This window comes from Genypterus blacodes, unplaced genomic scaffold (genome assembly GCF_046128005.1).
Source record: "Genypterus blacodes isolate CSIRO-AG114 ecotype Tasmania unplaced genomic scaffold, CSIRO-AGI_Gbla_v1 ptg000021l_1, whole genome shotgun sequence".
Lineage (NCBI taxonomy): Eukaryota > Metazoa > Chordata > Actinopteri > Ophidiiformes > Ophidiidae > Genypterus > Genypterus blacodes.
This window is the reverse complement of record NW_027466834.1, coordinates 3,409,780-3,432,271: the sequence shown is the minus strand read 5'-3', so window position 1 is coordinate 3,432,271 and position 22,492 is coordinate 3,409,780. Positions and strand designations below refer to the sequence as shown.

Below are 22,492 nucleotides of genomic sequence, written 5' to 3'. Positions count from 1 at the left end.
TTGAGCTGTGGTTCTATGAAGCACAGGCCCATCCGGAGGCCACAGGCCTGACACAGAACACCTGACAGGTTGCCAGTTTGATGATAAAATTCAGAAAACCCAAAGAAATGGCAAATTAAATGTCAGAAAACTTATTTTTATGTACCCACTGAAAATAAGATATGGATTGATTGGTAAAATCTGAGGTTAGTATAAAAATATCCAACCCTTGGGTGAGGTTGTTCTCTAGCATAATCCCCTTTCAGGTTGATATGTTCATTCATATTCATATGATCATTGGTGTGACATCACAAAAAAATCTAACACTACTGATGAGACATCATTACCTTCTGATTGTGTTCTTTGTTCTTTTCTGTTAAGGAGGAAGTGGAAGCTGGAGGGAGCAGGTTAGGTGAGGTCAGGGTGGCTGTTTAACTAGTTTTAGCAAGAAAGTTGATTATCTTTGCATGTTGGTCTTTTTTGTCTTGGGTTCAGGTGTGGAGCCTGTGGAGCCCAAATGAATGGAAATGATGTGGGCAGGGGGGAAACTATCACAGCCCTTGCCTACTTCTTTAAGAGGCTCAGAACTTATCAATCAACCCATTTTCAAACCAACAAACAAGTTTAAGCCAGTTCAATTGTTGATAACTGAATGCCCACACATGTAACTTGACAAATATTTTTAATTTCTTCCAATTGTTAGGAGTTGTAGTTTTCAGAAGTGTCAAATGCAAATGCAAACACAAAGTGAAAAAGGTTGTCCTGCATTTCCTGTGTCAAGAGTAAAACAGAGTTTCTCAACATCAGTATCGAGACCTCACATCGATACTGAACTACTTGTGTTTTCGCAATGCTAAGCATGCAAAGGAAAGAAGAGACATCCCTATCTGTCCCAAATTAGCCTGGCTGGCCTGCAGGGAATCCTTCCAGCCATCCTCCAGTCAAATCAGGCCTGCATGTCATTACCAACAATGTAGTGTTTTCCACTGCAGTCGAGGAGTAATGCCTGGACACACACACACACGCCATTGTGATGGCTCCTACTTTACCTAAAACACAAGCCACATGCATTCTTGTGGACAGGCAGATGTCAAGAAACATGCTGCTCATGTAATATTACACCTTATGTGTGTTTGTGCTTGTGCTCTTTGAGGTTTGGGCAATATTGGAAAATACAGCAATATAATAAGTGACACCCCAAATTGTTCTCAACAATTCTACTGACATTACATGGGACATGCCAAAGTATTCCCATCATTCTGCTCAACAGGGATCAACGTGGATCAGCTTCCGTTCTGCCTGAAATATAAACACTTGCATGAAGGTAAACTGAAATGAGTGTGCACATTATGTAACACGGGCAGGCACACACACACACACACACACACACACACACACACACACACACACACACACACACACGTGTGTGATCTCTTGGACTAAGGGATTCCCTTTAAAAGAAACCCAGTATCGTTAACCAGGAACAACAGGTTTCAGTCATGCCGGAATGATTTCCCCATAGACCAATAGGCTTTTTAGGAGTCCACAGGTATATTTGATGGTGCTTTGATGAAAGTTTACCTTTTCAAAAATTACCTTTAAAAAGAAAAGTACATCAGCTACTGAATGTTTCACGTTACATTTGAGACAAGCAACACGAGTGTAAAGCAAACATGAATGCCATTTTTGTGTTGTTGCTGTTGGGTACAAAATAGGGGTGTTACATACACACCTTCAGAGTCTGTATTTGCACCTTTTAACTTAACAAAATACTATTTGTGGTTTATACTGGTGTATAATGCTAAGGCTCTAATTATGTCATTGGGAAAAATAAAAATGGGCTATATAACTGTAGTCAGGGGTGGGAAACTTCTTCGAGTGTCTGGCTGCTGTGTGTGTGTGTATGTGTGTGTGTGAGTGGTGATTGAGCTGGTGACTGATCAGCTTATGATCCAGACCCCTGAGTCCTGAGAAGCCACTAGGTGGGACACTGGTGAGGCAGGAAACAGCGCCCCCTACTTCACTGGTCACAGAGCAGTGGAAATATATATAGTGTTAAACCTTATCCCACCTGGAAGCCACAGGGGTTCATCAAACCACTGCAACACAATACGCCCAGCCCTGCACACCCTGCTTTTTTTTCAGACCTCTTTGAGGCCAAATGAAAGACATTCTCCATGGCCTCCCCAAACGTCTTGAGTTTGGGGAGGGACCTTCTAATATGACAATTCCTGCTGGTTCAGGAGTCCCCTGGGCTATCAGGGCCTAAAAGGTCAAAATAAGCCCGGGCTTGGGTCTGTCAAAACAACATCTGTATGCATTTAGACGCAGAGTGGAATGAAGAATACCAATTAAAACACCCCACTCCCATACTGTCCCCTGGGGATCAGAATGTAAAAATTATTGAACTTTGGGGTGCGGGTTCAAAGTAAAATCTGATACTGCTTTGGGACTCAAAATCAGCCTGAAACTACTGGCCATGACCAAAACATTAGGTTAGCATCCCAAAAGATAGATGGAGAGATTCACTGTGCGGTTGCATCAATTGGATTTGTACAAATATGAATCAATTATCAAAGGTTCTTGGAGCACTTTAAGAATTGTGTTTTAACGCAAAAGGCTTTTTCTCCCCCCTCTGGGGATATACTGTACATACATGTACAAGATCTCGCTGATGCTGTTCATCTGCACCTTGTTGTTTTCTTCAGCAGTGCACAGTGAAAAGACATGTGGCCGTTTTATGTTCACATCGGAAAGTGGATCGGATGGCAGTGCAGTCAGAGTTCAGACAGACGAGCAGATAGTTTAAACAGATAGCTAAGTGCCGTTTGCATGAGATGACACTGAAAGAAGACAATTGTATCTCACTTAAAATGATTCCCATACCCCACCTGACCCACACCAATTTAACACTGATGATCATTTTCACCTCTCTGCTTGCTAGACGCCGCCTGCTTCTGCATTGGAAATCCCTCACTCCTCCCACTATTTCACAATGGCTGATTGACATGATGTTTTTTCTTAAACTCTTAAAAAGAAAATCAAGTACACTGGGGGACACTGATAAGTTCTTTCAGAAATGGCAACCATTTCTAACCTTCTTCACAGTTCTACAGGCTATGCCAGACCATTGACTGAAAACCTGAACACCAAACAGTTTAGATAGGTAGATCCCTAACTGGCAAATTGTTCTGTCACAGCAGCATTACAGGTAACAGTAAAACACGCTAGTAATAAATAAAAACACAACACACAGAGTAGTAAATACAAACACAGTTATAAAAAATATATAAATATAAATGATAAATATATATAAAAATAAATGCAAAATATTAATTAAAGGGCAGAAAGTGAATGTAACCTAAACTAAAACTATGGGGAAGTGTTCTATATTTGCCAGAGGTGAGGTGTTGTAAAGGGACATAGCAACAAGCAGGAAGGATCTCCTGAATCTGTCCCTGTGACAACGAAGCTGGATCAGTCTATTAGAGAAGGAGCTCCACTGTCTGTCCAGTAGGAGACAGAGAGGATGATCAGGGTTATCTGTGATGGATATCAGTTTGTTCAGTGACCTCATCTTCATCACAGTCCCAAAAGTATCTGGTTTACAGCCAATTACAGGGCCTTAGTTTATCGCAGGCGGACCAGGACAGGGTTGTGTGAATGTGGGGTTGTGTGACTGTCGGGGTGGGTCTTTGGGTGGGATATCTTCTGTTTTGGTTCTTCTCCTCTCTCCCTCATGTGTCCCCTTCTCCCTTTTTTTCCGTCTTTCTTTTCTCCACCACAGCCTATGACGCGATCTGTCTTGCTTGCCTTGCTTCCAAAAACTGTAACAACAACAAACTGTAACAACAATAATAATACACAACCTTCTTTCTTTTCTCTGCCTCTCTGTTTTTCCTTTCTCTTTCTGAGGGAGGAAAAACAATCTCCAAAAAAAGATCTCCAAATTTGTCCCATAACTGTCATGTCAAATGCTTTCTTCAATAAACATATACATTAAAAAACAGGAATAAATCCCATCTGTGCTGCTGTGTAAGTGTAAGTAAAGCCTAAGAGCTGGTTCTATCTTGATGGTTATTTGGAAACCTTCACTGATTGTTACCTAAATTTAACATTTAACAAATAACAGATTGTGGTAAAACTGTGGGATGATGCTCAGGGGAACTGAAGCAGTGTTCATTCAACACTTTATTGCACACTGACCCCTTGTGAGTCATTTGCAGAAGTGACTCAAACTACATCAGCAGCGCTATTGAGCATGATGTCAGGAGGAGAAATGCAGCAATTATTTTTGGTAAAGCAACGTCTGAGCACAATGCAATGCAAAATCAGAGGCTTTTAATATTGGTGGGAGTTGTCAATTGTTATTAAAATGGCACACATACCGTACACGCTCCCGGTGTGATGTTCAACCATCCACCTCGCCACTGTGTTGCAGCGCCACCTTTTGGGGGGAAAAATAAATTCATTTTTAAAAGACAATAGAAATGAGTTTAATAGACAATAAAAATGAGTTTAATAGACAATAAAAATTTGTTTTAACGACTACACACCAACACCCCAAAAGAAGTGTGGATGTACAGTTGTGGTAAAAACTTTACATACACTTGCGAAGAACATGTATGTCATGGCAGTCTTTGAGTTTCCAGAAAACCAACAGATTTAGCTAAACTACACAGAAGCCAGAAGCCAGAAGCGTGTGGATGGCTACCAAAAAGCGCCTAATTGAGATGAAACTGGCTATGGGACATGTAACCAAATATTAGCATTGCTATGTATACTTTCGACCCAGCAGATTCTGTCACAGTAGACCCATAATAAATTCCCAAAAGCACCAAACTTTGTGAATGTTTTTTGTGACTAAGAAGTATGGGCTCCAATCACAATCACAGAAAAATTAAGAGTTGTAGAAACTATTGGAGACTCAAGACTGCCATGACGTACATGCTCTTTACAAGTGCATGAAACTTTTGACCACAACTGTAACTACACTGCCTGCACAGACACTTTCTTTATGAGATTTGAAATCTTTCTGCAGTTGTTCTGGAATCAATACTTATCCTCATGGCTTAAAAACAACACTGTTCCATGCATCTAACTTTATGTATACTGAAGTTGAAAATATATATGTTAAATACATGTCTTCATGGGAAATTAACATTTCATTAGGAAACTATATTTTAATAAAAAATGCAATACATTTCCTTTAGAAATATAAATATATCACAAAAAATATAAACTTCCAAAATTAAAAAAAACAAGCCTTCTTTCAGGTACTATTTGGAAATAGATTTAAAACTAAAAGTGTTGGTAGTAAGATATGTAGTTATATATACAGCTATCATATGGTAAATGTTAGTGTACTGGAAACTGGAACTGGATTAAAAAGTAACATCTGCACTGTGTCCAAAACTCAAATTTATTCAGACATTTCCATACTGGTTGGATCCCCATGAAATCAAATTATATCCATTTTGCAAAACATTGGGCCATTGCAGTTCACACCCCAATTAGTGTGATGGACTCTAGAGAGAACAAGAGCAGACAATGTGCAACCGTGCACAAAAACAGAAAGCTCTATATTTATTTGTCACGTACATAAAACCATTTGTGCATTGTAGCCAAACTGTATTTACAAGAAGAAAGATATACACAGAATTATAATACAACGAAAGAAGAAAATCCTTCAGTGACCCTTTGAACAACATATAAAGTACAAACAAAAACATATTTGACACTTTGTACTGTTTTTGTGCAGAGATGTTTACTTACAAGATGTGCTTTCTTTGTACATACCCAGCTTGCATGTGTATGGGGTTAAAACACCACAAGCTTCCTTCGGATTTGATTTATATGCTTTCATTCAAGTGTTTTAAACAATGAACCAAAGCTGAATCCAAACTCTTGTAGTGTTTTGTTTTCATTATGAAGACACACGCACTGCCTGAAGCCCAGACGCTCATAACTCACAGAGCTCAGAACACCATGCAGATGTATGAGCACGAGCATGATCAAACACGGCTGTCACAAACGGATTTCAAGCCTTTCTGAAATCTCTCCTTAAAGTCCAGTCTAATCAAAGATGAGCGTGGGGTGTGATAATGACCAAAAATCACCATTACCTCTTCTTTCTGGCAGTTTTGGTTAATTTCTTGCTGGAAGAAAGAATGAAATTAAGAGAAAATGAGAAAAAATTTAACAATTTCGGCAAAAACAAGATTTGCACTACCCCAAATCTTAAGATTAAATCGGGTTAAGGTCCTGCACTAGTCATGTTAGAAAATCTTTTGCAATGGTTTAAGAACAAATTATAATTAAATTATTAGAGAAAGGAACAACTTTGACAAAGAGATTTGCTACATGGAGGAAATCCTGTTAGAAACTCTATCACAGGTTAGTTATGAACGATAAATTGTCTAAACCAGGAAGACAAATTTTGGTTGTAAACAGTGCTGTACATAATTACTTATAATTTGAAATTCGAAATTTCAAGTGAAATGAGCTTGACTATGGAAGATATTTCTCTCTCAATGTCTCTCTATTTCCTGCTGCTTCTTGTTCATGGAAAGCTGGCTCATATTTTTGTCAGGACATGTGCCACTTATGTGCAGGCCTGAATATAAACTCCTATTCGTTCAAAATCAGCATTCCCTGCTCACATTAGAGCACTAAAGGCCACCGACACTGCTCATTGATGAAGGTCAATAAACTAGTGAAACAATGCATTTATGCAGAATTGGTTCAATGTCTAAATTAAAACACGCAAAACCAGAAAAGTCAAAACCCCAAATCTGAAAGAGAAAAAGATCACAGCTCATCTCTTCAGAGAAAAATCTTTAAGCCCATTTGAAGAAGGAATCTATCGCAGGCTCAGCAGGAAACACCGTCTCTGCTTGGTCCAAAACATTCCCTTCTCACGCAAGACTAACATTCACTGAAACTCTTTTCTGTTTTTAGTTTGATGCTTACAAAGCTTAAAAAATATATACGTATGTAACATTTTGGATCTGTGGACATCCGTGCTGTTCAGCTTCAGCAAGTCGAGGGCAGAGGAGGCGGAAGAAAGGAGAAAAAAAGTGATATTGACCCAACAAATTCTCTATGCCAACAGCAGCATGTTTAGTCTTTATAAGAAACAAACTGTCCACGTCCACCTTTGGGCAAAGCCTCTATGCTGACAGGCTGGAAGAGACAGTGAAATAAATTAACTTAACATGTGAACACCCTTGTGTCTGTGTGTGCCTGATATTTATCCCAGCAGCAGTCCAGACAGAGCGTTCAGGTCTCTCATGTACGGATTGTCACAGAGGATGCGGTCGATTCGCTGCTTCTGGTCAGGAAAGATGTCGTACAGCTTTCTCTTCAGCTCCGACGTCTCCCCGGGTGAACGCTGGGGTGGAGGAGAGGGCGAGGGCGAAGGGGAGCGGCGGGGTGGGTGCCATTCTGGGGGTCCCGAGTGGGGCCAGTGTGCTGGAGGGTGGGGCAGCAGGGAAGAGGGAGGCCAGGGCGTGGAGGCAGGAGTGCGCTGAGCAGGGTGAAGCGCCTGGATGCAACCTGGCTGCTGTTGTTGAGAAGCAGGACGGAGCTTGGGGGGTCTCATTGGAGGAGGAGTGATCGGGAATCTCCTGACATGAGCAAAAGGAAAGAAGTGAACAGAGAAGTCAGACTGTGGAGGGTAAATAAAGTAACACAGAGCTGATAACAAATAAACAACCTCAGAAGACTTTTAAGTGTATTTGTGTTGTGTTTTTGTAGTTTGCATGCACACAACATACTTGTCTTTATGGAGGAAGACATCAAGATGACAACCATGTTGCCCCAGAGGGTCATCAGGGATCATGAAGTGGTCCTCAACAAAGGTAAACTGAAGCAACCTGTCAGTGATATTACAGAGATAAGACATACAACCAATTCACTTATTAAAATAAAACCTATTAGCCAAACTCCTTGTGTAAGAATGTGGTGTACAGCGAGTAAGACTTAAGACTTCAATTCTGAGCGTTTAGAGCTGCGTGACTGCCACTAGAGGGGAACATATCCTCACAGCACACACCTCCAGATGTGGTACCAAATTCTAAGTAGTCAGGCCCAGTTGTTTGTCAGACATTGTATTTGATATTAGGCTGTACAAATACACATCAACTGAAAGTACTGTATTATTTAACTTCAGTGTGTTCATAAGAATTGATTTGATTCGTGTTTGGATTTCATACCCAAGTGACGAGCTCATGTGAGATTATAAAACACCAAATACATAATTGTAGCAGGGGGACAGAACATGTTACAAGCAGAGGACAGGCCGTGTATCTTACCACGAGTCATCCAGCTATTAGGTGTCAGGATTGATTTTACATCAATCAAGTTGAGTCAATACATGTATAAGAGAATGACTCAGGTAGCACTATGTACACAACACATAATCACCTCTCTTGAATGATCTTGCACCAGGTGTCTGACGTGTTCACAAAATCCCTCAGGTTGTCATTGGTGACGATGACGCCATCTGTTTTTTCTGCTAGGTGGAGCAGGAACCTGTCAGAGAGAAAGGAGATGCAGACACATTCAGGATTTTCCATGTGTTGAAAGGTCACAAGCAGGTTCCCAGTTTAGAAGCCACAGTGTGCGGAGGGGATTCCACTCGTCCAGGAACGTCTCTCCCGCTAAGTCAGGATGAGTTGGCATTATATTGGAAATAAACATGTACATTTTCAACATTTACTACCTTGGACAAGGTGATCATATTGAATCTGTGGGGATTATTATTGTTGTCATTGACTCAACATAAACTGTACATGACGTTCATAGATCTGGCTTTTTGAAACTGTATGTCATGTAGCCAAAATAACAAAGCAGTATATTTATTGCAGTTCTGCTTAACCACAAGACATCCTTTTAAGACTATAACGGCTTACTCATTTCTGTTATTAAAGGAGGCAGTTGGTATCGAGTGAGACCTTTGAGTAGGAGGAGATAAGGTCATAATGGAAATGGAAAGAGGCCAGAGTGATTACGTCCCTGCCTCTGGAGACACTCATCTAAGAACAAATCTTTCCCACTCTGTCGACAAAGAACATATTCAACATGGGTGGGTAACCAATCTCCTATATGTTTTGTTAAATAAGGTGTGTGTGTGTGTGTGTGTGTGTACCTGTCATCGTGTGCAGATATCCTTTGGCCACAGACCTCTCTGGAGGGAGTGAAGGAGAGCAGCCTTAAGTCTTCCAACTGGTTCAGAAAATGTTGCTCTACAAAAATAAATACATACATACAACATAAAAAATACAATACAAATTAAATAAATATTCAGTCATACATTTAAATTCAGACAGTTACAGACACAAAAGCAACTGTGCATTCATCAAATATTCATGTGTACCTGTAGTGAGACGGTCTCTCTTTTGGCGCCACTGAGGGACAAACACTGTGATCTCCCTGTGGCCCCGCCTCCAAAACGTCTCCACGGCCAAAGCGATGCCTCGACAGGAGAAGAAACGATGAAGTCCATGACTGGGAGGAAGATGAGAGGAAAGTAGAGACATCAGGATCATCACATCACTTTGATAATCTCTAATCTAAACATAATATATTATGATGTATAAAACCAATACTAGCCTCCTTTTACTTCTACGCTTTGGAGAAAAGAATTACATTAGTAGAGAATATTTTAATAGAGAGGCAAGCAAATGACTGATTTGTGATGTTTTGTGATATGTGGCGTCATATAGTAAAGGTATTAAGTGGGGTTTCAAAACAGAACAGTGAGGGGGAGAGAGTGAGTGCGACATTTATGGTCTCCTGGCAACAACAGCCATAACAACTTGTTCAGATTGGTGATACTGATAACACAACAGCAGGTTGAGGGTGCAGATATGCAGATATAGTGCACCTTAGACCATAGCTAAACCAGATGGTGACGTGCTCGTCACAAACACACGTCACGCAGCAGGAGTGCAACAGAACAGAAAACCACAAAGTAACACAAACAACAAACACCAGCAGACATGAGAATCTCCCAGACAGCACCGACCTCACCAAGCAGGAAGCTGGTCTGTTGCTGTGAATTGGTCACAGGCTTGAACCTGAAGCACTGAAGCACCGTCAGCCTCCATCAACAAGGCAGATTTATTCGCAGGTCTAATTTTTAGTGCGTTTTTGCCAATACATTTGAATTTCTTTAAACTTGCCGTGAAACCTGCACCGATTGCCTTATTTGATGGTCTCTGCATGTACTACACATTGTCTCATCACTAAGCACTAAAGATCTGAGCAGCCTCTCTAACATGCATACATTCATGACTAACACTTCTTTTTAAAAACTAATTTCATCTCCAGGCTAGAAACCTGTTGAATGAAACAAAATGAAAGTGTCAAATGCACAGTGCTGCTAAATAACTCTACAATTGCGCTCCAAGTAGGTAATAACATACAATGTATTCTTTTAATTACTATGCAAAAGCTCAGCTGCAGGAGATCTAACATTGGTTCATTTTGTTGTCTGCATAAGAGATTAACCAGGCTTTTCAATTAACGTTGCCAGCAAAGTCCCCCGCTATGCAGAGGGAGGTTATTTTGAAATGTTATCAAAGAAATAAACCACTGTGCTACATGTTGCATCCTAAATGCTGCTTGTGTTCTCTTCTTCCTTCCTGCTCATGTGAGTCTCTGTGTGTCATGTCTGTGCTGTGACTTCCCCCGACCACTGAGGTACTATCAGCAATCTGACCTCACACCAGCTGTGGTGAAGTGCCACTGTGTCACTTCCCTTGAACAGTGACGAAGTTCTGTGGCCAAGAACATTTTTGCTGGGATCCCTGACCCATATTCAAGGCCGAGCCATAGACACACAACACAACACAACACCAACAATAATAGCAATAGTCACAATAAGCAAACAGTGTATTTGTGTTTTAAAAACCTGTAACAAGTTATAATGAAAGGTAAAATGACATTACAGAAATGGAAGTATTAGTCAGAAGTTATTAGCTCATACAACCATAACAACAACAGAGAGATGGAAGGAAAAGGCCAAGGGTCTTTAAGAATACAGAGAAATGTGAGATTCTGTCAGAAACACACACACACATGCACAAGTAATGCAAACTTAAGGGAAGTTCCACTGTCTGTTGAAACAGAAAGAGATGAATGACACCACAGCAGGAAGACATTATGCAGTCAGAAAAATTACCGTGGTAACCTGAACTTAACCCAATAAGAGGAACTTTACTGGGCCAGAATCCTGGTAATGTACCCTGATCCGGTAACCTTCACTAAAAACATCATCTTTAAACAATTGTCGTCTCTACTGAAGAGCATTTGAGCGCATTTCTTTCATTTCTTTCGCACTTGTTGCTAGAATATTAGTAGGATTTGCAACAGCCACAAATAAAAAGGAATAGCCACACAAACTGTACGGCTGATCTAAAACCAGAGATGATCTAATGTTGCTCTGGGAAGGAGGAAGAAGGACAGGGAGGAGGGAGAATGATACAGAACATGAAAGGTCAAGAGACGGTCCGTTAGTATGAAGAGTGTGAAAAAACATCAACAGAGAGTAGGACAACAAAACATGCTGGCTCAGTTCTGAGAATAGTAATGGGTAAGTCTGTGTGTGTGTGTTTGAGTGTGCAATAGTCATGAGAAGGGACACAACTCAACTAAACATGAATCACCATAGGTGTGATTTGTATGTCTGCAGCACATTTATGCTGCTTGTAGTGATATGAGAGACTGGATCTGAATCAGCGTATCCTGCTGCTACTTAATCTTCACACACATAAGCACATCGAGATGGCGCAGATCCTGCTTGATAACAGAGTATGTGTGCATGTGTTTGTAAGCAGACTTACGCCATGGCCACGTTGCTGCCATCGATGATGATGTGCCTGAGCTCTGGCTGTCCTGGCTCATTGGGAAGCGTCAGCGTGTATGGAGACCTCAGCGACTGATGGAAACGGGCCAAACCCGTTACTGGGGGCAGAGGGGGCTCATTTGGCTGAGGAACCCTGGCTCCGCCCACATGAAATCCTGTGTGGCCAATTGTCTGGTAGGAAGAGCCTGAGGGACGACTGACTGACTGAGTCGACTGGAAAGTAGGAAGATAGAACACAGATGAATTTGTAACACAACAGCAACACACAAGACATTAACACAAAAATCTCAAAGCAATGACTGAAATCCCTGTTTAACAAAGCAAACCCTTAGAATACAAGACTTACATTGGACGTTGTGGTGGCCGTGAGCCACTGAGGTGCACTGCGGAGTGCTGTCACACTCTCAACTTTGATTGGTCCTCCCAAAGTTTGAGCTCCGCCCCTTGAGAGGTAGTCCCTTTGTGAAACCCCGCCCCCTCCTCGTGCCAAGTAGTCTATTCTCGATCCGGACTGGGATTCAAGCTGCGGCACTGTCATCATTCGAGATGACCTGCTACCTGTAGATTTTGTATCTGTGACAATGATATCATCATCGTCATCATCAATGGTGATGACCTCGCAGTTTCCTGCACCTCCCTGAGCACTGGAACTCCTTTTGATGGTGATGGCCTGTAATGAGATTTGATATTTCTTTTATTCTCTGAGCAAAACAGAAATACAATACAGTATGTATAACAGGCACACAACAATCCCGGGGAGACGAAAATATTCTTATCTACCAAGGGGGGCCCTGCAGAAAAGGTTTGGGAACCACTGACTTAAACAAAACAAGCTCCTTTTTATCCATTTCACAGAAGAAATACAGGGATGAAATAAAAATGACAGTGAAAAAAGAAAAATGTAATTAATATTATAGAGCAAATACAAATTACTGTCTCTTACTAAATGAGATGCAAGATGTATGCTTGCCAAAAAGTAAAGTAAGCAGGTATTCAGGGCACATTTTACTTTTTCTAGTTCAAAAAAAGAATCCTTCTCTGTCAGCCAAAGAGAAACTGAAGGGGAGTTTGGTGATCTCTGGGTCAGCAGGATTCTGTGCTGTGCCACAGCAAGACAAAAGCCAGAACATCCACCTGGTCACCACTATTAAGTGAAATAGCCGAGTCAGCAAATGCCGCAAAATGTGCCAAAGGCCACAGCTTGAGGTTTACCTCAAGGGCATTAAGAGAAAGTTTGAAAAGAACATCCAAGAATTGGATTTACACCTATACTGCAACATCTTTATGAGATACATGGCAGGGCCACGTGATAACCTGAGACAAGCACAGAGAGGAGGTCATAATATGTGATATTATAACAAGTCGTGGGATATAACGCAATTTACAAGACAGAATGAGATCAGAGTAAAAGAGAGATGATGAATTGTGATAAGATGGCTTACGAGGTAACATGAGACGACGAGAGATGTTCATGAGATGGACTTTACCTGTTGAGTGCTGGTCTCACTGCTGCTACACTGTCTCCGGTGCCCTAGGCGGTTATTACTGCCTCCATGATGGTTTGGCTTGATGTTCTCTTTGGATCTGCCAGGGTCCAGCAACGGTCTGCTCAGCTCGCACTCCTTTTCTCTACTTCGATTCACCGTAGAGGAAGAGGACAACGAAGTGCCAGAGGAGGAGGGCGTTTCAGGGGCGTGTACAGAGTTCCGTTTGACTCCCTTTTCCCTTCCTCTGGTCCCCTCTTCACAATGCTTAGTTTCTTCAACAATCTTCTCCAAAACAAGGAAGGTATCTTCTGTCTGTCCTGTCTCCTTGACAACACGCTCCACCAGTTCCTGCTGGTAACCCATGGTTCTGAAGAAAACCAATGTTTATCATTTTTTCATCACTACCAAAGCTTTTATAGTGTTAATGAATCACATGACACTTGTCTATCAGAAACCATGTAAATCCTTGCAGAAATAGAAAGCAAAAAACAACTTGCTACGTTCAATCTGACATTTTCAGACTTTTCAGAAACAAGATGTAGCTAATCATGTACAAATACTTCCTGCAGTAATACAGAATATACAAAATATTCTGTCTGTCACCTGAAGAAATTCACCAAGCAGCGTAGGTTGGTTTCCGGGCTGACTGCCTCCCCATCATCTGAAATGCCCTCACTCGAGTCCAGCAGGATTGGACCGACTGTGTTTGCTTTTGAAGAAGAGGAGATGGATGACGAAGACGAGGGGGTTTTGGATCTGCTACTACTCCCCCGACCTTCTCTGTCCCTCTGTCGTTCCCTCTCTCTTGCTCTCTCTGGTGACTCCTCTCTCCGCTCCAACGAGTACTGTCTCTTTGTGTCCCGAGTCTCACTCTCGGATGAGCGGCGTTTGTGTGATGACCGATTGCCATTCAGGAGGACGACCTCAGGCCCTAATCCTATGCCACCTCCCGCTCTGCCATCTCCACCACCAAAGGACGACGGCCCGGTCCCCCTCTCCTCGAAGCTGGTGTCCAGGATGCGGTTGGACAGCTCTGTGACAGGGGTGCTACTCTTCGAGCGGTCTTGGTCAATCTCCACCATGCTGGAATGCAATGTTTGGGTATGCTGAGCCTGTGTAGGGAGACACAACGGCATTCATTTGGATGAAGACAGTGTAGGTCCTGCCTGATTCAGACTTAACCAGGGATCATATGCTTGCCACCCTACAGCATGTCATTTGTGGTGTGGCTGACCTGTGGCTCGACACCTACGTTGCCAAGAAGTTTAATGCAGCAACATTTTGTGTCCTATGGGCATCTTTTATTTTGAAGTCTCACAGACCATTGTCACATCTGGTAAATAAATGCCACCTACTCACAGCATATAAAGTTTGCCGAATTTGCTGCAGTTATCAAGAGGCACAGCAGGGGATACAGAGCTTCTGTACAGAAACACTGTGGCTATGCTGTGCTGTAATAAATCACAAAAAAGGTCTATACCAACCAGGGGAGATCCATTTGCACTAGTGGGGCTTTGTGCAAGTCCCAGTAACTCCTCCTTCAGGGCACTGGGCAGCAGCAGCAGCTCCATAGTGTACTTATCATCCCTCTCCTCCACAAAGGACTTGAATGCTCGTTTCACTGCTGGCTCCCTGTCACTGGGTAGACTGTGTTTGTCCTGGATACAAAACAAACGCACACAGACAGACACAGAAATGTAGGTGTGCTGTACTGTATGTACGTATATAGTACAAACTTCAAATACAATGCAGCTGCAGTCATACAGTTGTAGTCCTATTACAAATTTACAGGGAAGACAAATGGCTTAATAGTGCGCCAAAAAATTAATGTTTTTGTGAATTGACTGATGACAAGCAGCCCGACCTGGAAGAGTGCCACAAACTGCTGAACTCTGCTCTGGGCCATGACTACAGGTTCCGCCCGGCCCAACAGCCGCAAGTGGCCTGGCTGAGGCACCAGAACTTCTGCGCTCGTGTCCCGTATAAGTCGGTCCAGGAAAAGGCCCCGGGCACCAGCGAAGATACAGTGCATGTCCACTGGGTAACGCTCCTCCTTCTGGAGCTCTGGGTCGACCAGGCCCCTGACATATTCCTGCAGGACGGGGAGGAGACACTGTAACAGGCTGTCAGGCCAGAGCATCAGTTTTACTAAGAAGCATCGATACTGATAGAGAGTTTTGCACATCTTGGAAAAGGAGAATTCTTGGTCATGAGTGCACAAAAAACATTAAAAAAGTGAAAAAGTCTGAAAAGTTACAAAAAGCAGAAACTACACTATAAATGGGTTTAAGTTGGCTTATTTCACAATGAATTATATGTTCTAACCTCTAATCAAGTAGTACAAACATAGAAATAGAGACACATTGAACTCACACTGAAGCACTAAATAACACTTCAGCCTACTCTCACTACGGCCTAGTCTAGATTTACGAGACCCTGGAACTGACTGGGCTTAAACACAAGAATTTGCAGCTTTTTTGCAACTATTTGAAGACACAATCAATGGTCACTGGTCACCGTCTTACATAAGCTTCCAGATGACCTGATATGGTTAACAGGTGATATATTTGAATCTTTACTGTAAGACCTTTGCCTCCTGTGTCATCAAAGTCACGAGCTGAACCAGTGGACAGTGAGATTACCCCCACCTACAGAGCTTGGAACAGCTGGGTACAGGGGACGCAATTAACACACATAGGAGGAAACTCAAAGAATGCAGAAGTGTGAAAATGCTCTTACAGCAGGATATCAATAAAATAAATTCAAACAGCTACAGTGCAATTTCAGGTCACATACAGTAAGTGTTAAAGTGATGAATATTTTTGCTATTTGTGCCGCATTTCTTTTTCTAGTTTTGCCCTTAAATATGACTCTTTTTAAAACCTTGGTCCTGTGTTATACTTTGCCTTTGATAAATAAAGTACTTTGACGGCTCCCTCTGAACAGTGGAATATGGGGGGGTTGGGGTATCGAAAGGGGAATAACGTGTTGGGCAGGGGGCAGCGGTGTTGATTAATACATTAACGTTAACACCCTCATCCATTTCCACAAACACACACACACACACACACACACACACACACACACACACACACAAGACCATAAGAATGATAATAGTAGTAGTAATAATAAGAGTAAAAGGCAAATGCCAGGATTATCCCATCAAGCAGTTGCATGTGTTTAATACTGAGAATCAACACCAGTGCCTGAAAGGTTATCCCAGCATTATGACATGGGTCATGGGCAAGGGGAAAAACCTACTGTGGCAGAAGATATATTGTCGAAAAGGAAGGATTGTCGAACATCCATTCCATTTACACTTGTAGTTTATGTTTGATTTGCAAGAAGATTGGGGTGACAGGGTGAAACTAGGGTAAAGCACCTAAAGGCACTGTTGCTCTAGTTTCAATAAGGTTTTTTTAATCTAAATTCATGTGTTGCTGAATGAGTAGGACCATGTTACAGACAAAATATCCATTACCACTCATTACATGCCTGTCAACATGAAACGAATGACTGGATTGCAACACAGGAGTTAGTGTACATGGCAACATTTGCTGTCCAACGTCATGAGTCAGCAACGTGTCATTCACTGAAAACACGTTTCATATAGTTCTACTTTCGTGATACGTTCTAAGAAAACATCGTGAAAACATGAGTGGTTTTGCATTCAAATATAAAACCCAATTTATTTGAATAAGATCTAAGACAATTATCTCCGAGTTTCATCCAATGAGTTGAGTGTAGAAGCAACAAAGTGTCGCATATTAACCCCCCTGATACACCTGCGCAAAAAAAACATGAGCCAAACAACCACTGAATGATTCAAAATGGTGGCTGTTTATTCGGAGTTTTGATGAAATAGTGCCGTATTTACAGTGTGTGTCTGTCTGTCTGTGTCTGTGTCTGTGTGTGTGTGTGTGTGTGTGTGTGTGTCTGAAGTCTGAGTCCGAGTCCGAGTCAGTGTGTCTGTGTGAACAGGAGCCTGGTCTCACCTTCGCCTTGGAGACGTCGTCTGTGTCCCCCCGGAGCTGCAGCCATATCTGCCGCGATGTTTTGCTGCCGTACGCCTGCCCCGTGTGGTCCAGAAGCCCGATAATGGTGAACGTAACCCGGAAAACCTGCTCCACTCGCGCCTTGGCACACTTCAACTCCTCTTGTTTATCCTCCAACACTGCGAACTCGTCCACAGTGGCGGCGTTCTGCTGCTGCCTGGCGGCGGACGCAGAGGGCTTGCTGCTCGGCTGCTCGGCCAACGTTAGCTCGGTGACTCGTCTCATTCCGAGGAGAGGCCGCGTTGTTGACATTCGGCTTCTCGGTTGAATTATCGCTTCTGGTGACGACGGTTCAATATTCAAACCATTCCGTTTGAATGAAAGCTTTCCCCGCTGTCATGGTCTTTTCTAGCTTGGACTTTTACGCCGTTTACAACGTTATCGGAGTGTGTAATGGCATGAACACGGAGATACCGAGCTAGGCTATTAACTCGGAAGCCCCGAATGACGTACGCGGAAAGTCCCGGTAACAGCGTCATCAAACCCCGACACATCGGTGTTGTCCTATAGCGTGTCCGCGGCGATTATCTGTCTAAATAAACAAATCAAAACAGCACATTGACCTAGATTGACTGCTACGACACCAAACAGGTCGGGGGATTAATTCAAGGAAAAAGTCCCTAAACCCCATAAAGTTATATGTCAGTTAAGTGTCTCCAAAAATTAATCCGCCATCCGATGATCTACTTATTTATTACTGTTGTTCATTAAAGCAGAGAGATGAGCGAGAACATGCTGCTATCATGATGGAGCTACCGCCTCTGTGCTGATCGACTACTTCATTTTTTATCTAATCTAAGATCATTTCTTGGTATGAATCGTTTACATGTTTTCTAACAGTGTTATTTATGTATGCGGCAGATCAAAGGTAACGCACCCTCACCATGTCTGTCCACATGCAGAGAATGCACATCACACTATTATACTTGTAGTTATACTGTAGTTGCAGAGTTTGAATAGTCAGCTTGGAGCATGTAGGAAGCTACTGTAGTGAAGTGTTTATCCTCTAGTAAAATGTGGCTTTGTTAACTAACATCAGCCCTATTTAACAGGCGGCACCAATTCAATTCAACTTTCAACTTGGCACTCAATGCAATGACAGTACTTATGCACAACTCCTGCAAGGAGGTAGGAGAGAGACAGTCACAGGCAGAGCCACATGCTGAGACATAGTGAAAGAGATGTAAAGAGAAAACAAAGTGAGAGGGAGGAGACAAAATGGATGATATTCAATCAACAAGATACAGTAATTACATTGAAGACAACTTGTATTTTGGAAGTCAAGTCAAATCAAATCCAGCTTTATTTAAAGTGCATTTGACATGAATGTCTTAATTCACGTAGTCTCACTCACACACTCACACACACACACACACACACACACACACACACACACACACACACACACACACACACACACACACACACACACCCACACTGCTCTTTGCTGCTGTTACAGCTCTTCCTCCATGATGCTCCATGATGCCAGGAATGAATCCTGCTAATGCTGCTGTTTGAAGGAGCAATGTTAGGGAGAGTGACAGATAGCTGACTCTGGCTCACACCCCTGTGTGTCAGTCAGGACACAAGAAATGAAGAGATAAGAGCTCCTCCCAAGTGTATGAAGTTAGTTGAGTTTGTCTTTTCTTTTCCTGACACACTAGGGAGGAGCAGGAATGTTAGGGGTTTTTGAGCAATAGGAGAGCAGCTTCTGGTAGACAGGATTCAGCCGTTACACACATGTCAGCCCAGAAAGTCACAGCTCTGAGGGCCCTGATGTTCACATCCTGGAGAGAGAGGATCGATGGTTTGAGAGAGCAGTCAAAGAGGCCATCTATGTCAAATTGGAAGAATGTTCTCTGTCCAGGGGAGGACGGTGGCGCCGTTTGTCTGATCTATACAACAGCACTTTCACATCTGTCCACCTGCCTTTCTCCAGACAACTACCGACATCCAGATGAGACACGGTGATGATGGGGACGGGGTTGAATTTGGTTCTCAATCACGTCTTCAGTTTCACAGTTGGCAGATGTGTCCCAGTGATGGGCAGGTCTGCCAGGTGAAGCTCAGGTCCAATTCCCACATCTAACTGAGGAAGCCTTTGGGATGAATAGAGAAACAGCTTCACCATTGATTTAAGTCAATTCTGTCTGGATGGACCTTCAGGTAAATGCTTTGTTTTTATTTTAGCAAGTTTTATTTTCCATGGTTTAAAGAAGAAAACTACTTTTTTTGCATTTTTAAATCATCTGTTTAGATAATTAGAATGACTTGTTCATCGATTGTTATTTTTTTGATATTGTATTAAAACCAAATATTTTTGCTATTTGGGTCCAAATGATGCAAAAATAAAAGTAGTGCGTTTATATTGACATCATTCATGATGTCATCATTCCATTCACTTTATTTAACAGTATTCTTAAGTTGATTTATTACAATAATCCCCTGCACGTTTTTCAACACTTTATTCATCAGCATTCATTTAGTTAAGTTTAGAGTGTGTTTTAAATGTAAGTATTCGCCGAGCTGCTGCTTGTACATGTTGTTTTATGTTGTTTTATATGTTGTTTCTTGTTGTCTCTTCTATATGTTATACGTTCGCACCAAGAACCACAGCAAATTCCTCTTAAGTTTAAACTTAATTGGCAAATAAAGCAATTCTGATTCTGATTCTGATTCTGATGTAACTCACAAGCGACAGTGACTCGTGTCTGCCTCATGGCTCAGAGCTCGCACATGTGATCTACTTAACAGCCACAAGATGGCGGTATAAGCTGCAGAATAGCCCCGACAGTGCCGCTTCTCCCTCTTGTCTCCCTGATGACAGACAGTAATATCGACTCAGCGATGTTTCAAATCAATATTTTTCATTATTTGAAGTCCAGACGCACACAGCAAAGGAATATCGTCTTTATTAAAGTTCATTGTGTGGTATCATGTGGAGGAAGGAGGAGTGAGACTCAGAGAGGCGACAGTAGTATCCACACTGCTACTGTCATGCACTTCCTGCCTTTGCTCTAATTGTGTCTGTTTCATACTGTTTGTGATGAGTTTGACCATCTCAGGTGATCTTATGTTATTGAAGATTTATGTACACAGCCGGTGAGACAACATGCAAAATACACCCTGTAACAGTTCAAACAAGAAATGTATTTAAGTTGACTTATCTGCACATCATGCCGGACACCTTCTCTGGTCATAACAGCAAGATTTTTCTGTTTGTGATTCATCCATCATAATTCTGAAATACAGATTAAAAAATACACAGGAAATGTGACTTGATGAATACACAGGAAATGTGTTACATTTTTGTAAACAGTTTTGTTACTTGTCATTTAGAAATATATTATTTTCTATTTGTTTCTTTTTGATGAACATTTTAAATTTTGGCAAAAAATCTTAATGCTTTTAAAAAAGTCATAATTCAGGAAAAGGCCTCCAGTAGATTTGTGTTAACTAGGTGCAGTGTGCTACACTACTGCTATTATCTTTGTGTGTGCGTGTGTGTGTGTGTGTGTGTGTGTGTGTGTGTGTGTGTGTGTGTGTGTGTACATGTGCGCGCATACAGCTGTGACTGGCACTTGTGAGTTGAAAGGGAGGCTGACCTGTGACACATGCTCCTCTAGTTCCACATGGCTGGACACAAAATGAATGTTTGTGTGTGTGTGAGAGAGAGAGAGAACATCTGTGAGGATAGAGAGTTTAATTGGCCTAATTGAATTTAAGCAAATGCCTGTTATTCAGAATTTAGTTGGAGATTTTTTTATTATTTTCACAGTAAAAATGTCTCTTAAATTCAGCTTACACTTAAATGAAAAACCTTATATCTCCAGGATTTCTTTTAATGATGCATTAACATGTCACCCATCCATCCATTTGTACAGAAATTCATAAGTCATACATACATAGATACAGTATCCGTTTATCAAACCAACCACTGCTTATATACAGTAGGTCTGGGTCGTGGACACAGCATGATAAGCAAAGTAGCCCAGATGTCCCTATCAGTAGCCATATCAGTAGGACACTATCTTATCCTGGGGATCCCATTGTGTTCACAAGACAGAGCCTGGGCTTCAGAAACTGTAAACACATGTACTGGACTATGTTCACACATAAAAAATGTACAACTCACACAAGCATCGTTCACTATATGTACTTTTACTCGGGTAAATTTTACTGGCAATACTTTCTCACTTTACTAAACGTATGATGTAACTGAATATTTTCTATGGGACACTTTGTCGCCTAACAGCTCTGTGTGTTTGACAGTGGAGCTCAAATTCAGTCATCACCAGTCAACATGACAGAGAGACAAACGAAAAACAAGCAAGTCAAATATAAGTTTCAATAGTCACTCTCTCATTAACACGGATAATAAATCCAAAAACACTGCGAGGGGGGAGGAGGGGTGCTGGTTGTGTTTGGCTCATGGAGAGAGAGAGAACTGAAGGTAACACTCACAAACAAACACACACTTACACACAAGTACTCAACCAAACTCGCCCACTTAACAAATGTATTTATGTACAGCTCAGCTAAAGCCTCCCACCCCCTCCAAACACACTGACTCCTCCGTCCTCCATCCCTCTCTCTCTCTCTCTATCATCCCTCTTTCTTGCAGGTCATGAGGATAGCAAAGAGATAAATATCGCTGGCAATAAAAGGCTGCATCATGAATAATAAAACAGCCGTAATCTCCACCAATGATTCATACATCTACAGGGTCTGATGGCAGCACACACACACACACACACACACAAACACACTGAGGCACAGAGTCACACTTTGAGTGCTGTTAAATTGAGATGAATGTTGATGCAGAATGCGGGACCTGCGTCGGACACACATCCAAACAGTCGCTTACGTGTGCTAAAGAGGAACACGAAGATTAATGTGGTAAATATGTAGATACTGTATGAAACGCACACAGATGGGGTGGAACACGCAGAGACAGACAGAAAAGCAGTGAGGCTGATGGAGAAGCAGTTATCCAGCTAAAAAGAGGAACAACTTCTGGTTCAGAAAAAAACATTTTATTCTTATTTCATTCTCCACCTGATTAACGTTAAGCTTTCTTCTGTGCGTATTGGTGAGGG

General features: G+C 41.9%; 1 protein-coding gene across 1 annotated transcript; it reads right to left on the bottom strand.

The window, feature by feature from the left end:
* Positions 1-5,382: 5,382 nt before the first annotated feature.
* On the bottom strand, positions 5,383-17,880 carry n4bp1 (nedd4 binding protein 1). Its single transcript, XM_076142127.1, has 12 exons — positions 17,334-17,880; positions 15,203-15,430; positions 14,823-14,996; positions 13,942-14,450; positions 13,339-13,705; positions 12,198-12,521; positions 11,829-12,064; positions 9,359-9,489; positions 9,131-9,227; positions 8,407-8,514; positions 7,758-7,856; positions 5,383-7,607 (listed from the first exon to the last, which is right to left on the bottom strand). The coding sequence occupies exons 1-12, from the start codon at positions 17,643-17,645 to the stop codon at positions 7,232-7,234; spliced, it is 2,961 nt and encodes a 986-aa protein (XP_075998242.1). The 5' UTR covers positions 17,646-17,880; the 3' UTR covers positions 5,383-7,231.
* Between the last annotated feature and the right edge of the window lie 4,612 nt (positions 17,881-22,492).

Coding starts and splice junctions, on each gene's coding strand:
- n4bp1 (XM_076142127.1), bottom strand. CDS start 17,645: ATGTCAACAACGCGGCCTCTCCTCGGAATGAGACGAGTCACCGAGCTA. Junction 14,451..14,822: donor GTGCAAATGGATCTCCCCTG/GTTGGTATAGAC, acceptor CTCCCTACACAG/GCTCAGCATACCCAAACATT. Junction 7,857..8,406: donor TGCAAGATCATTCAAGAGAG/GTGATTATGTGT, acceptor TATCACTGACAG/GTTGCTTCAGTTTACCTTTG.